The sequence below is a fragment of the Liolophura sinensis genome, chromosome 8, assembly GCF_032854445.1.
Source record: "Liolophura sinensis isolate JHLJ2023 chromosome 8, CUHK_Ljap_v2, whole genome shotgun sequence".
Classification (NCBI taxonomy): Eukaryota; Metazoa; Mollusca; class Polyplacophora; order Chitonida; family Chitonidae; genus Liolophura; species Liolophura sinensis.
In genome coordinates this window covers 41,928,873-41,943,680 of record NC_088302.1, presented here as the reverse complement: position 1 = coordinate 41,943,680, position 14,808 = coordinate 41,928,873, and the positions used below count along the sequence as shown (strand labels likewise).

Sequence of the window (14,808 nt, the reverse complement as noted above, 5' to 3'; positions counted from 1 at the left end):
GTGGAACACACCACAATTAAGCACTCAAATCATCCTGGCATTTACTGTGTATGCCACATTCAAAACAAAATAAAAGCTGTGCAGGAGATACACATAGTATTTGAAGAGATTAAGTGGATTAAATTGGCACAGTGGAGGAAACCTAGACAGATGGTTTCAGTGAGATGCTGTCGGGTTCGCCCAAAACCAGAGGCACGTCTTGCTTTAGATCAAACAGAACTCTACACTTACACAAATTGAATGACTCAAATTAGAGACTCTACCAACCTGCGAATGGTTGTGGGTTTCATCCCACCATAATGCTGGCTGTGGTCGTACAAGTGAAATATTCTTAGAGTACAGTGTAAAACACCAATCAAATAAATAAATCTCTAGATTTACCAGTTGTGCTTACAAAACTTTCAAAATTATCTCTCCGATGCGATTAAAATACGATATATTATTTTTGGTCTCTTTAGGGGCTCTTCCTTTGTCTCTCTCTTTTTTTTTTTTTAAGTATTTGATAATGATTGGTGTTTTACGCCGTACTCATGAATATTCCACTTATATGACAGCAGCCAGTATTATTGTGGGAGGAAACCCAGAACCATCCTTGGGTTGATGGCAGGCCTTCCACCATACATCCAGACCATTGTCTCCTATTTCCTGAAAACGTGTACAGGTATGTAGGTATATACTTTGTAGCCATGTAATTGTAACCACACCTTTCTGAAACAAGACTTCAAACACGAAGAGAAAATCTGAACGCCTTTCACGCAGGAGTCAATGAAACAACACATTTCTGGAGAGCCTTCAGCTACAGTTGTAACTGTCAAATGTTTTATTCTGTACAGTAAACTATCTGAGTAGTGGACAGCTTTGAGAAACAGAACATGTAACGTGGCCAACTTAAGCCAGATATGCAGCTAACTATATACACAATATGGCTATTCTGTACATGTATTTGTATACAACTTTCAAGAACCACATATCGCCCTGATGTCTCACTATTACAGAGGAGTAAAAGTGACATGCACAAAAACACTTTTGCAGCCACTCCAAACCCCCAAAAAACCCTTTGGGATTTACCCTGTCCTAACATGGTTCACCGTCAAACTTGGGTTTTTTGGTTGGGACTGGTGTGCAGCCTGCCTTTTCCAACAGTGTGCACCTGGGAGGAACCATATTGGACAAGGCCCAACAATAGGACAATTATGTACATGTTTACACAGCTATATTTCATATTGAGACCTAGCTACCTTATTTGGTATATACCTATTTACATATGTACATGATTATATGGTAAGATCTCAGAGAGCAAAACATTGGTGTGTGGAGATTGAGAGTGCTATACTACTGCCCCAAATGAAAAAAAAAGTGAAAAGTTTCTCTCCTTACTCATCAGGAGTTCTTCCAAGTTATCGGCATACATGTGTAAGTATATCAGAATGAGATTGGTATTTCATTTACGTCTGGCCTAACGTGTACATTTCTTAATGGCCAGCCCCCACACATTTGTATCTTCAGAAATGAAAAATCTATAAGGAAATGCTGCATGACCAGAAGTACTAACACTGTAATTAACACGACATAATGAAACGTTACCAGGTTAAGCACAGCTGATAATATCGCCCTCTACAAACCTAGCGTGTAAAATAATGACCTGACACAAGTACTGAACACAGTCTATAACATTAGCTTTCTCAAAACCGGGTACAATGAAATAAAACTGGGACCACAAAATCATATACATTAAAAGTCAACACATTAATTAAGAGATAAAACTGTTTACAATTAAATAGCCTAGATAAGAAAATTTAAAAGTAGAGTGAAGATTGCTAAGAGCTGAAAACCTTGCAGCTGGTTTGTATGATACAATACAGGGTCGTAGTCCCACACAAGGCCAAGAATAAACGGGCTGCAACGCAATATTTTTGACAACTCAGCATCTAAAATGGTACATTTGATATCTGGTGTTTTAACCCAAACTCAAGTGTATTTTATAGTGGTTGTATGTGAGATAGCAGCACTGTTGGTTGTATACATACATTAAGACTACAGGAAAGGCAATCTGATCTGTCCAACTGATGCAATTCCACTGCTCAACAGTTTACCTTGCCACTGAGTCCCCGATGCCACAAAATAATCATATGTGAGTCATTAATTAACATTCTACATGTTCATTATCTCAATATGTATTCACCTGCACATGACAACTTTGAACTGATATTCCAAACCACTAATTCTAATGACCAGCTAGAAACTTTCTCATTTACCAGTGTACTAAACCAAGGCTCAACTCTACAGTGAGCATTAGTGATGCACAAATGTAACTGAGAGTCAAGACTGTCCAGGCAAAAAGCCAGATCTATTCCACAACAAGCCACTACTAGTCTCAGGGCACTAGTGATCAGCAAGAAGACACCAGAGTGAGTGAGTGAGTGCTTGGGGTTTAACGTCGTACTCAACAATTTTTCAGTCATATGACGACGAAGGAATCATTAGGGTGCATGTACGTGTAATGTGCCTCCCTTGTTGCAGGACGGGTTTCCACCGCTCTTTTATTTAGTGCTGCTTCACTGAGACGACTTACTGAAGGCAAGTAAGCCGCCCCGCCTGAGCCATTATACTGATATGGGTCAACCAGTCGCATTATCCCCTTCATGCTGAACGCCAAGCGAGGAAGTTACAACTTCCTCTTTTAAAGTCTTAGGTGTGACTCGATCAAGGATTGATCCTGGATCTACCGGTCCCGAAGCGGATGCTCTACCAACTAGAAGACACCAGAAGAGAACTTTACAATACAGCAAATCCCCTGCAGTTGACTAGTGTACACTTATACAAACATACTACATGCATGTCACGGACAACTCTTACTTCACAATGTTATACAAACTTACACTGTGCAACAAATAAACACGTACAGGTACGCGCACACTGCTATGCTGGCTTGCCAATAGCTTGTTGTTGAACACATTCTCTCATCACATGGATGCTGACAAGCCAGACTTCATGCCGCGTGTGTCTTACGCAAACAGGATTACCACAATCTCCCCATTTGCCTGCCATGAAATCAACCTTGACTTGTTGGTCAAGCCTTTCCTATTTCATACACATACTATTTGACTTGACTGACATGCAGCAATGGTAATTTGCTATGATACATGTACATATAATACATGTCAATGATAACCTGTAAGTAATGTGTAACACACCAATGTCCAGACTAGTTTTTGTGGTACATGTACACAGAAATTTTCTTAATAGGAAATGAATATGTGAGTTAGAGAAAACCAAGCCATGCCAGCCAGCTGATTAATGTATGGAGAGGTTATCAAACTGACTACAGCACAGCTGTACACTGTAACAACAAGGTATGGCACATCCAGACAAAGCACAAAAATCAAATAATGCTGACACTTCAGAAATCCGCAGCAATGTCAAAATATGGTAAAATGGATTTTTTGAAAGACTAAAGGCATTATTTGTCATAATAAAGTTCATATATGGGTTATTTAGTAGTCTGCTGACAGAACTAATGCAACCACTAGATGCAGACAGTTGTTTGCCAAAAGCAGTAAGAAAGTCTCTGTTCATGTCCACAACCCTGCATAGTTCCCCCACAGTCCAGCTGGCAGAGGGCCGCCTGCAGCAAATAGACGCGTTCCCGTGGAGTCGTATGAATGCGTGTAGATGGCATTTGCATACACTTGATCCATAAAGAAATCTGTGTAGTTTTCATCATGGAGCTGAAACAAAAAAAATGTATAATACAATTAAATTTGTTTGTTTGGGATTTACTAACACTTTAAGTATTTTTTTGAGGATATAAAGATCATCTTTCCTGTTAGCAGGATAGTGCCTACGCTGTTATATTTAAAAGGCTGTCTCACTGAAATGACATCATCAAGATACACATACCAGCGATGATATCAAACTCCTATCACACTATTGAAAGATGACCAACAGACTCTGTGGCTGACAGGTCCATGTTATTGTGTTATTATGAGACAAAAGGCCATTTTCAGAATACGTTAAAATCTTAAAAGAATGATGAAGAAGAAATGTGTGGAGATTGGCCATAACAGATCACCACGTTTCACCCAAAGTTTGGCATGTAAAAATGCACTTTCAGTAGCACATAAAGGCCGTAAAATGATGCTTCTGAGGGAAACACTTTAGTTATTCTGATAAGAAATTAGTCTAACTCTTCAGTGGCTCTATAAGGTGGATGAAAAAATCTGAATAAATCAAAATGTGTCACTTGAAAAATACTAAACTTCAAGCGACATGCAATATGTACAGTAACTACAGTCACTCTCAACAATCCCTTTTTGGTTGAAAACTGTTGATGACATCCTGTTCACAAGCACAGATGTGACAGACGCATGGATGGAGGGACACGCAGGGAGCATTTCCATGTCTCTTAAGTTTTTTGTGGTGAGGGATATCTTTTTGTGACGAGTATGCGCTACATACCTATGATTAACACATAATTATCATCCAAGTAGCTTAATCACATATACATGTACATGAATACAGTTGGCATCATGAAGACAAATCTCTCACGATTTGAACACCTTGGGCCATTAAATATGCAACATATTTATAATTCAACTCAAATGTCACCATGCCCCCTACCTATCATGCCTACATGTTCTATGGAATGATTGACCTGGACACCTGACTAAAGGGATACACTGATGTGTGTATACTTACCAGCCAGCCCGGACCCACAGTCAGTCTGCATGGATGACCACAGTGGCAGTCCAGGTACTTTCCTGCTCTTAAGTCATAGAACAGAATCAGTCCTACACCTGTCCCTACTGTCACAATGTCTTCTTGGAAACTCAACGACCGAATACCTGATGATAAACAACAAAAAAAAAAAAAAAAAACGCAAACATAGTTACATTCCTTTAAGGTAGAGATAGAAAATGGACCATTGGACTATAACACCCTCAAGCCCACTGCACTCCTGAGACAAAGTGTACATGTGCTATCACACCCTCAAGCCCACTGCACTCCTGAGACAAAGTGCACATGTGCTATCACACCCTCAAGTCCACTGCACTCCCGACACAAAGTGTACATGTGCTATCACACCCTCAAGTCCACTGCACTCCCGACACAAAGTGTACATGTGCTATCACACCCTCAAGTCCACTGCACTCCCGACACAAAGTGTACATGTGCTATCACACCCTCAAGCCCACTGCACTCCCGAGACAAAGTCTATGTGTGCTATCGCACCCTCAAGCCCACTGCACTCCTCCTGAGACTAAGTGTACTACGTGTGCTAGTACAGTAAGACACACCAAACAAAATCGTAAGTCTGGGGAGAAAGACCTGACTCATTGCAAGGTGTGTCATAATCACACACTAGCTCAAAAGCCAAGATGAAGTTTTAGATGTTGTACTTTGTACATGTACGATCATCGCACAAATAGGATAATGGTACGGTAATAATGATGTACAAAATATAGTACCGGTACAACAAATGTTGTGTGTTTAATAACACACATGGTTTGAACCTAATATTGAACAACTAGAGTCAGAACATAGGATATGATACCACTGAAAGCAACATTAGCTGTGATCCTTGTAACTGGTCGATACTGTTTTCTGAAGTTTTCTTAGCCGTGAAAATATAGATATTCTGTCCACACACTATGAAGCCTCTTTTCTTCTGTACCATAAACCTGTGTGTGTAACTAGGATGTGGTACATGGATCCAGGCTTGCCTACTTACCACATCCCCTGTGCTCTGACTGGATCACCACGCTAATGTTCATAGCCCGAGGGTCAAACAGAGTGACATGGGACTGAGAGCCCACAGCATACAGGCTGCGATCCTTGTTTATCGCTAAACACACATTCTCCTTCACTTGTTGGAGTCGTTTGTAGTCTCGCTTAAATGAGAAAACACAAATGTCAAAGAGTGGATTACAGCTCAGTCTTATCTCTGAATAATTGGAATGATTAGTCCTAGATAATGCGTCACAACTTGAAATAAAATATTCTTGAAAAATACACTGAAGAAAATTTTATAAAATATATATATCAACATTATAAGTTTTGTTTGAAAAATCTGATAAAATGTCAAGTCCCTCACTAACAATCTTAGAAGTAAACTTTACCCTTACACATGTGCACAAATATGTGCATCTATAGGTAGATGCTTACACTTGTTTAAGAATAACTTTTATCTTTTTTTTTACAGTATCAGATGAAGACAACTATGCATATACCTACACCATAATATAGCCCTAAAAACATTCTCCCATTTGAGTTGAGAAAATTCACCTACACTGGAAAAGGTCTCCACATCCCACAGATGTAGGTAAGCATTCAGGGATAAAATTCCTAACTCCTGCAATGTAAAGGAACGGATTTTTCAAATAAAACATTAACTACATATTTTATTACATCATTCATACAAATGTGACTCAATAACTGATAGTATGTAGAATGCTCCAGTTCATTTAATATCATTTTACAGAAGACAAGAAAAGTCTATACTGTTGCCAGTGTCTCCTTTTACCTGGTTAAGCAGTGAAAATAGTTGCTTTAGATTATAGGCCATGCATTTCCTCTAACATATTGCCTTGACTGGCAATATAAAGGCAGATGAATGGATTACAGGATATAAGTATCCTGACTCTCCAGGGTGGCTTTCTGCACACCTACAAACCAAACTGGCTACAAGTTTGTGTCAAACACAAAACATCACCATTATTTGCATCTTGTTTCTGGTATTACAGATCCTGCTTCTGTATGACAAAGCAAGAAAATCTGACAGCCTTTGTTAGCTCAGTCATCTAACATGTTACTTTTGTGTAATATGGCATAAACCCTACTTAAATCACTAAACAAACAAAGGATCCTCTCTCCCAGCCAAAAAAAAGGAAGTGTGTGAGGTTTCCTTGACGAGCCTGTGGACCTATTATGATTCATGTTTAAAGCCTCTCATGTCATGTACACTTAAAGATTACAGACCAGAGGAACTTACAGTTCTCCTGTCATTGTATGCAAGAGCCCGCACTTTCTTCGCCTTCTCACAGGTCTTGATCACCTCTGGCCTCTTGATGATGTACTCTGGCACCTGCAGGCTCTTCAGACGAGACGTCTCGCTGTCCTCATTGCTGTGTATCTTCCACAATGACAGCTTACTGTCTCGAGAACCTGAACAACAGATAATTATACAAATATATAGGAATTCAAGTCAACAGAAATCAGTCCTTTTTTTAAATTTAAGGAGTACGCTGTTCCATGCATTCTACCAGGATTGGTATGAAAGCATTGAGTTTGTGTTCCACTGAAAATGTGAAACATATATCCAAACATATCAAGTGAAAATTCTAAATTTCTAAACATCAGCATCTTTCTACATGTATATTACCTTGAATCCATATAAATGTAGTTGTCAGAATCGCACCATGAGCACAACCTGAATTGTACTCCATGCTTTAAAGTACATGTACTATTCACAGTTTGTTTAAATACACCAAAATAAAATTGTTTACATTAAATTTATCAATGCTTTAAAAATCAATGCAGGCAGCAATGGTCTCATACTTAAAGTAAATCCCCAAAGCTGTGCCTTCCAAACTGCAGATAGATGGTCTGATATCCCTTGAATCAATTCCTGATTACTTAAACATCGAAAACAGAAGAAAAACGTCAGAATTTGGTAATCAAACATAAGAAAACCTACTCCACTAGGATCGAGCCACAATTGACCTTGCGACATCACAGAGGTACCTTCGCTACAGGCATCTGAGACTTTGCTATGTGTACAACACAGAGAACAGAAGACAATCGCTCTACATTTACATTTAATTTTGAGATTATACCATGCTCAAGTGTGGCTTGCGACTGCACTATCACCAGGCAGGATACTGTAAAGTTACAGGACCTAAAACTACCACAGATTGACAAAATATGGAGCATATCTCATTAAAAAAAAAACCCGCTTTTATTAAACGCCATACTTTCTAACAGAAAAGGCCGAAGGTCGAGACTTACATTATCCCCCAATAAAGATAAACGAAAAATAAAAGACATCCAAATTTTCACTCTCAGAATGCAGAAGTTGTTTAAACAGCAGGTGATGACACCATGATGTCTGAAGGGAGCAGCTGGCCTTTGCCCTACAGTAGCCACTAGGCTACAGACCCTCCAGCTCAGTTCACACCTCGCCTACAGGCCCGACCATGTGCATATGACGCCTCACAGCATGCCATACCTTGAAGCCCGTAACGGGATCCCAGACAACATTTAAACTGGCATTTCTGTGTGTTACCAATCCCTGTTTCCATTCAATATAATTCAAACCGTATCTATTTTTACTGGTGATACGTTTTTAAAACATAAAAGATAAGCTCCATTGTTACTTTCACAGGTGTTAGTGAGAGACTGTTGTCACTGCAACTTACAATCCGTTGGCCTGACAGCATGGATCCTTGTGTCGCAGCCGGTATTGCTTGACTTGGCAATAAAAATTTATCGTCTGTATCGCAGCCGGTATTGCTTGACTTGGCAATAAAATTTTATCGTCTGACTGTGTCAGACCTTGACTGCTCACCTGTCACAACTAACCTGACATCCACGCAGACTGTGCCCTATCTTTACTGCTCACCTGTCTGCTTACCTGTCACAACTAACCTGTTATCCACGCAGACTGTGTCAGGTCTTGACTGCTTACCTGTCCCTACCAGCTTGTCATTCACCCAGAATGGGTCAAATCTTGACTGCCTACTTGTCCCTACTAGCGTGTCATTCACCCAGAATGGGTCAAATCTTGACTGCTTACCGATCACAGCTAACCTGTCATTCACCCAGAATGCGTCAAAAATCTTGACTGCTTACCTGTCACAACAAACTCATCATCTACCCAGACTGTGTCAAATATCCAGTCATCATGGCCACCCTGTTCAGGAAAAGATATTTTCATCATGTTAAGCTAGAGCTATAGGTACAGTTGTACATATTTGTCATCCTATAGTGGAAATTCATTTTTAAGTAGCAAAATGTACTATATTTAAAAAAAAAAAGGAAAAAAAGAAATACTTTTAGAAAATAATAGAATTTATTATATTATTATTATATAGAATAACAGAAATAATTTTTCAAACTGTAGTTCACTTCAAGCAGGTGATATTAAAGTCCAAACAAGGCTTAAAGTTTTGCATTTATTTTAATTACTTGATTCTTGTTTTACTCCATACTCAAGGATATTTCACTTATAAGATGGCAGCCTGCATTATGGTGGGAAAAAAAACAGACAGAGCCTGGGGAAAACCCACAACCATCCAGGTCTTCCAAGTTGCCACATACGCATACAGTTATACTCTGCAGTGTTACTCTGCACCATAGCAGATCTTTCAACAGCACAGCTTTACATAATACAGTCTCAATTCGCTGTATTTCACTTCATATTTTTTAGGGGACACATTTTGCATGTTTCATTTGTGTTATAGGGCTACTTGAGAGTTTTTTGCAAAGTCTGATTAATCTCTTACTAGAAAACCTTAAGTGTTGACATCAATGGTATCATTTTAAGGTCTCTGTGTCACTGAAATTGCAATTTCACAAGGCAAAATTTAAGTGAACATCAGCAATGATTTTCTCATCAAATTGTAATGCAATATCAGAGTGCCGTACAGATAAATTCTGTACGCATGAATCCATATACTGGTATTTGATATCAGCATGTAGCCCATCAGATTGGTAAACATACTAGTGCCCCAAAATTACCATTCCCTACCACTCTTGCACACACATTATATTCCTTCTTCATTTTAAAAACTAATTGTGTACAACTGTGAATTAAACTTCTGTTTAAAAAATATAATACGAAATAAACCCCACGTAAAATACTCTCAAATTTTGGAAAGATTTGGTTTATGTAGGCCTACATGTACATGTATTTGGTTTACCCAATAATTGGAGAGTACGAAAACTTCTCTATACCAGTAGATAAAGCCGCTTACCTCCCCTACACAGACAGGGTCAAACGTTGGGAGTCTGTAGACAGCCAGGTCATTGGTGTTCTCCGCCCCTGTAGCCAGCAGGGTACGGGAGGGGTTGATGGCCATGCTGTGGATGCCACATGGACAGTCAGCTGGGAAACTCTCCTCACTGCTCTTCAGGGTGGGGATGACAATCAGCTTACCAGTGGGCAAGTCCAGGATCTCCAGCTATGATACAAACACCACACAGATTAGGGCTACCCTGTTCATACGCTCCATGACCTATGGGTCTATTGTTACAGTTGTAAATATGTTTGTTGTCCTAAAGGGGAAAGTTTTAAGTAGCAACACGTAAATTACTTCTATATTTTTTTGCTTCAAATATTATGTCATATAGCTTTTGCTCTTTAGTGTTACTCTGTACAGTATATTTTTCAACACCACAGCTTTTGATACTGCAGTCTCAATTCACTGTATTTCACCAAAAGTTTTACAAGTCTTCAAAATTATTTTCTTAATGTTTGACTTATTTCTTATGAGAACAACCTATGTGTTAGAATTAAAAGTATCATTTTAAGGCCTTTATATGCTTCTGAAAATGCATTTTAATTGGCAAAACATTAAATGAAAGTCATTATTTTCTCATCAAATATAGATAAGTTCATCCACTGCAAAAATTTCAAATGACAATATTTCAAATGCATTTAATTAATGAAATTCAGAACATACACAGATAAATCCGGATGTAAGCAAGAATTATGAGGTAATTTTCACAAAGTTATGAAAAACAGATTTACATGCTAATTTATTTTTTATAAATATGAGTGAATGCAATCTTAATTCAGAATAAAGGATTTATTTATTTCGTTTATTGATGTTTTATGCCGTACTCAAGAATATTTCACTTATACGGCAGCCAGCATTAAGGTGGGAGGAAACCAGGCAGAGCCCAAGGGAAACCCACGACCATCCGCAGGTTGCTGACAGACCTTCCCATGTACGGTCAGTATAAAGGACCTGTAACAGTTGAAACTGACTAAAAATCAATTGGAGGAAAAGCTTCAAGATCCTATAATCTTTGTGGTGGCTGTTTCACCTCTTTCTATAATAAAATGATGTTATTTTATTTATTTATTTGATTGGTGTTCTATAAATGATGTACACGTATGCCAACCTAAAGAATATTTCACTCATACACTTGACTGGAGTCAGATTTATAAGATGAGAAAACAAAGGAGAATGTAATAAACTAGAAAGAAAATCAATAACATCACCATCAGAAGTTAAGCCACACTAACAATCTACCATCAAGCCTGAACAGAGGGGAATGTGAACTACTTTCCAGAGCTACTATCAGTAACTGAACATCTATAACTATGCTTGGTTAATAGCTCTGGCTGCAATATTTACAATCGCTTCAAAATTTCCAAAAGGTTTAAAGGTTTGGATGGATTGCTTGTTTGTAATTCTCAACTCAGTTTGCTGTCTCATATTGAAGTTAAAATGATGGTATAACTTTAAACTTTTGAAAAAGTTTTTTAACTTTTAAAACAGAATATCAATATCAAAGTATATTTATGCATAGTTTTAAGTGGTTTATGTAGTAATGTCTACTTCGATGTTTAGGGGTCTGTTCCTTTAAAGTATTAAACTTAGATCTTTTTTTACTCCACTGACATCTTTCCATTTATAATTCTAGGGTGGTTTGAATAAAACAAATGTATAGCCAATCTATTATCAACTAAACTCTTTCTGCATACATGTATATCCAATCCCATGTGCTTGCTACCCTGCTGTGAACAATGTAAGGAATGCTTATATATGCTATCACCTTGTTACATTTTGTGCCAAAAACAATCTGTTTGTCGGAGAGCCACTGAGAGGCAAATATCTTGTTGATTCCACCCAGGTCATACTCGCGCTCTGTAAAGAGGCCAGGCATCTGATATGAGATGAGATCAGACACCAGCGGCTGAGGGTTTCGACACTGCAGGCCATAGCTTCTCTTCTGTATGTAGTCAAACAGATCTGTACTGATGTGGCGAGCGTTCAGGCTTTCAGCTGGGCCACCCTGTAAGAACACATCATCATCATAAACACTGATTTGTCAACAAACAAATTATTAGGTCATCCAATATACAAGAAAACTGATAAGTTAGACACAAACATTAAATATCAATACAATGTAAAACCTGATTAATAATATCATCAAATAAATGTGACGACCAGATGCAATACTCTGACGACAAAACAAAAGCGCAGGCTTTACATACACATAACACAGTTCCAACGAAATAAACCAGCATTTGGATCTTGATACCTTCATATCACTATTGTCCTTGTCTCTAAAGGTTTAAATACACTTTATAGTTAACATACATCAAGAGCACCCTGTAACTCAATGTCCATTAATGGATGACAATGCAGTCTGGATTTAGCAACTACTACAACAACATCACAATAATTTCAAGGTGAATCTGTAAATGTGCACCTACAATGCACAACTGGTCAAATGACTACTTATGTGTATCAAAACACAGGCATCGCTTGACAGCCAGCTGTTCTGTTTATTCCCTCAGATGCCTGTGTAATCTGTGATCTACATGTAGCTGTCTGCTCAGCTGAGATTACACCCCTCTCCTTCCTTGCCCTCCCGCATCCAGCCTGGCCCTCATACAAAGACATCACAGGCTCACAAATACAGCATCTGTCTAATACAGTCTACAATCCTAATGCAAGTACATGTTTATCAAACTAGAATCCCGTTGTCAGAAATACTCCCTTCCACCCTCCAACTCTTCTGAGAATAAATAATCAGGCTGTCATTATTACTAAGCATGTAGATGTTTACATGATATTAATTGGTTACATGATTGGTGTTTTATTCCGTACTCAAGCATATTTCACTTATATGACTGCAGCCAACATTATGGTAAGAGGTAACCGAGCGAAGCCCTGGGGAACCCTGGCCTGGATGATATAAAAGATGTACACAAAGTTTCAGAGAAATTGGTGCAATACTTTAGCAGGAGATGTATGGACAAAATCTATGTACATGAAAATCCATTATTGCACCAAATAACTAAAGAGAAATAATTATGAAAATACTCGATTGTAACTAAACTTTCATGGAAATAGGTTCAGTATTTTAGGAATAGTTGCAAGGACGAAATCTGAATGCATGGAAAAGCCGTATTATGCTTTTTTTATTAAGTCCTAAAGAGGAGTAATTATGGAAATAACATGGGATGGCCATTAAACTTCAGAATGCACAAGATCAGATAATAGACAAGATGTACATGTATGGTAAGTTTTGTCCAAATCGGCACAGCATGTGTAGTTTGGGGGGGGGGGGGCATGTATGGACAAAATGATATCCACAGACAAGTTGATACCAGTATACCCCCTCACCCCTCTAACTTAGCATGCAGACTTTTCACAGATCATTATCTATAGCTTTCCAAAGTATTCAGGAAAAATATCCTTGTAGCATAGAGTACAATCTATTGTACACAGTATTCATAGCCATGTACATGTACCAGATGTGACCTACTGATATAAGTCCCCAGCTGTGTCAGACAGGTGTATTGGACCACACAACCTCAATACTTAGTTTAACCTATGACAATCTAAACAACTGTACATGTATGTGCATCTGCCAGCAAGGGCCTCTCTATTACAGCTCCAAACAAAAAAAGGCTGATTACAAATGCTGACTGCTTTAAATGAATTTTGTAAATGAAACTATAAACTATGACTGAAATACATGTACGATAACAGGCTCATGCAAGCAAAGAAAAAAATAAATTCACGACCACAAATATGAACGTTACAGGCTTAATGCCAAAGAAACTGATCAAATATGAATGTGGTAAGGAATAGTAGACATGTAATCAATTCAAATGCATTCTTATTGACAATTAAGCACCTATATGAGTGTTTTACATTTTCTACACTTCAAAGACTTCCCAACCACACAGACATCAACAAACATGTAAATGTTCAAAATACAAAAAACAAAAAACAAAAAAAAAAAAAGAAATAAAAGAATTTACCGATAGTAGGCAGCAGCATACCTGAGATATCATATCCCAACACCTATAGAGACTGGCTGTGTGACACTCTCAGATGAATATCAGCTATGTGTTCAAAAATCATTCCATTCCACAGGTACACAGGTGTACTTGTTTAGGTCAACAGAAATATCCTATAAGTCAAAGGAAGTGATCAGGTTCAAGGCTATCTAGCTGTTGTCTGCTATAGATGCCATCAGGCTCCGGAATGGCAGAAGGATCCAATAATCAAATCGGAACTTGTTTGAACATCCTCCAAATCCCCTTCCAAGGCCATGGTCATGCTATAAATCATTGCTAACTTTACCTATAGGTATGATGTAGTGTCAGAATGTGTGGACATACATGTACATGTAGGCGTACTCAAGGGATGTATTGACATTTAACTCATCTACAAACACGTATGTATACATAAAACAAGAGGGCATTTTTGGTTTTATTTTTTTTGGTTAATTCTGTTTCTTGTAATCAAATAACAAAATTGTAATTCGAATGAAAATATAAAAAGACACAAATGAACCAGCACACTACATCCGAACAAGTGTTTTGAAAAGCCAGACAGGTTGCCAGTAATGGCTGCAGTTCAAATGGCAGTTTAAGTTGACAGGACATCAAAATTCATGTTGAGTAGGTAGTGCATTCATGGCTTGCACAAAGTGAATGTCTAGAATGAGTGAGTGAGTGCTAAGGGTTTAATGTCATACTTCACGATTTTTCATCATATGACAACAAGGAGTCTTTAGGGTGTATGATGCAATGTACCTCTGTTTATGCAGAGCCGA

The 14,808-nt window shown here is 38.3% G+C and overlaps 1 protein-coding gene across 3 annotated transcripts in view; it reads right to left on the bottom strand.

The window, feature by feature from the left end:
* Positions 1-787: 787 nt before the first annotated feature.
* The window catches only part of LOC135472309 (DDB1- and CUL4-associated factor 12-like), a 29,786-nt gene continuing 15,765 nt past the window's right edge, over positions 788-14,808 (bottom strand). For 2 of the 3 annotated variants that reach the window (XM_064751757.1, XM_064751760.1), the window contains exons 2-9: positions 11,785-12,024; positions 9,975-10,181; positions 8,851-8,911; positions 6,992-7,164; positions 6,290-6,352; positions 5,732-5,891; positions 4,699-4,844; positions 788-3,728 (exon numbers count right to left, since the gene is read on the bottom strand). In XM_064751757.1, coding sequence (XP_064607827.1) covers positions 3,573-3,728; positions 4,699-4,844; positions 5,732-5,891; positions 6,290-6,352; positions 6,992-7,164; positions 8,851-8,911; positions 9,975-10,181; positions 11,785-12,024 — 1,206 coding nt within the window. In that variant the 3' untranslated portion in view covers positions 788-3,572. Of the gene's footprint in view, positions 3,729-4,698; positions 4,845-5,731; positions 5,892-6,289; positions 6,353-6,991; positions 7,165-8,850; positions 8,912-9,974; positions 10,182-11,784; positions 12,025-14,029; positions 14,374-14,808 lie in introns of those variants that run through there. The other variant, XM_064751759.1, reaches the window with a different exon arrangement.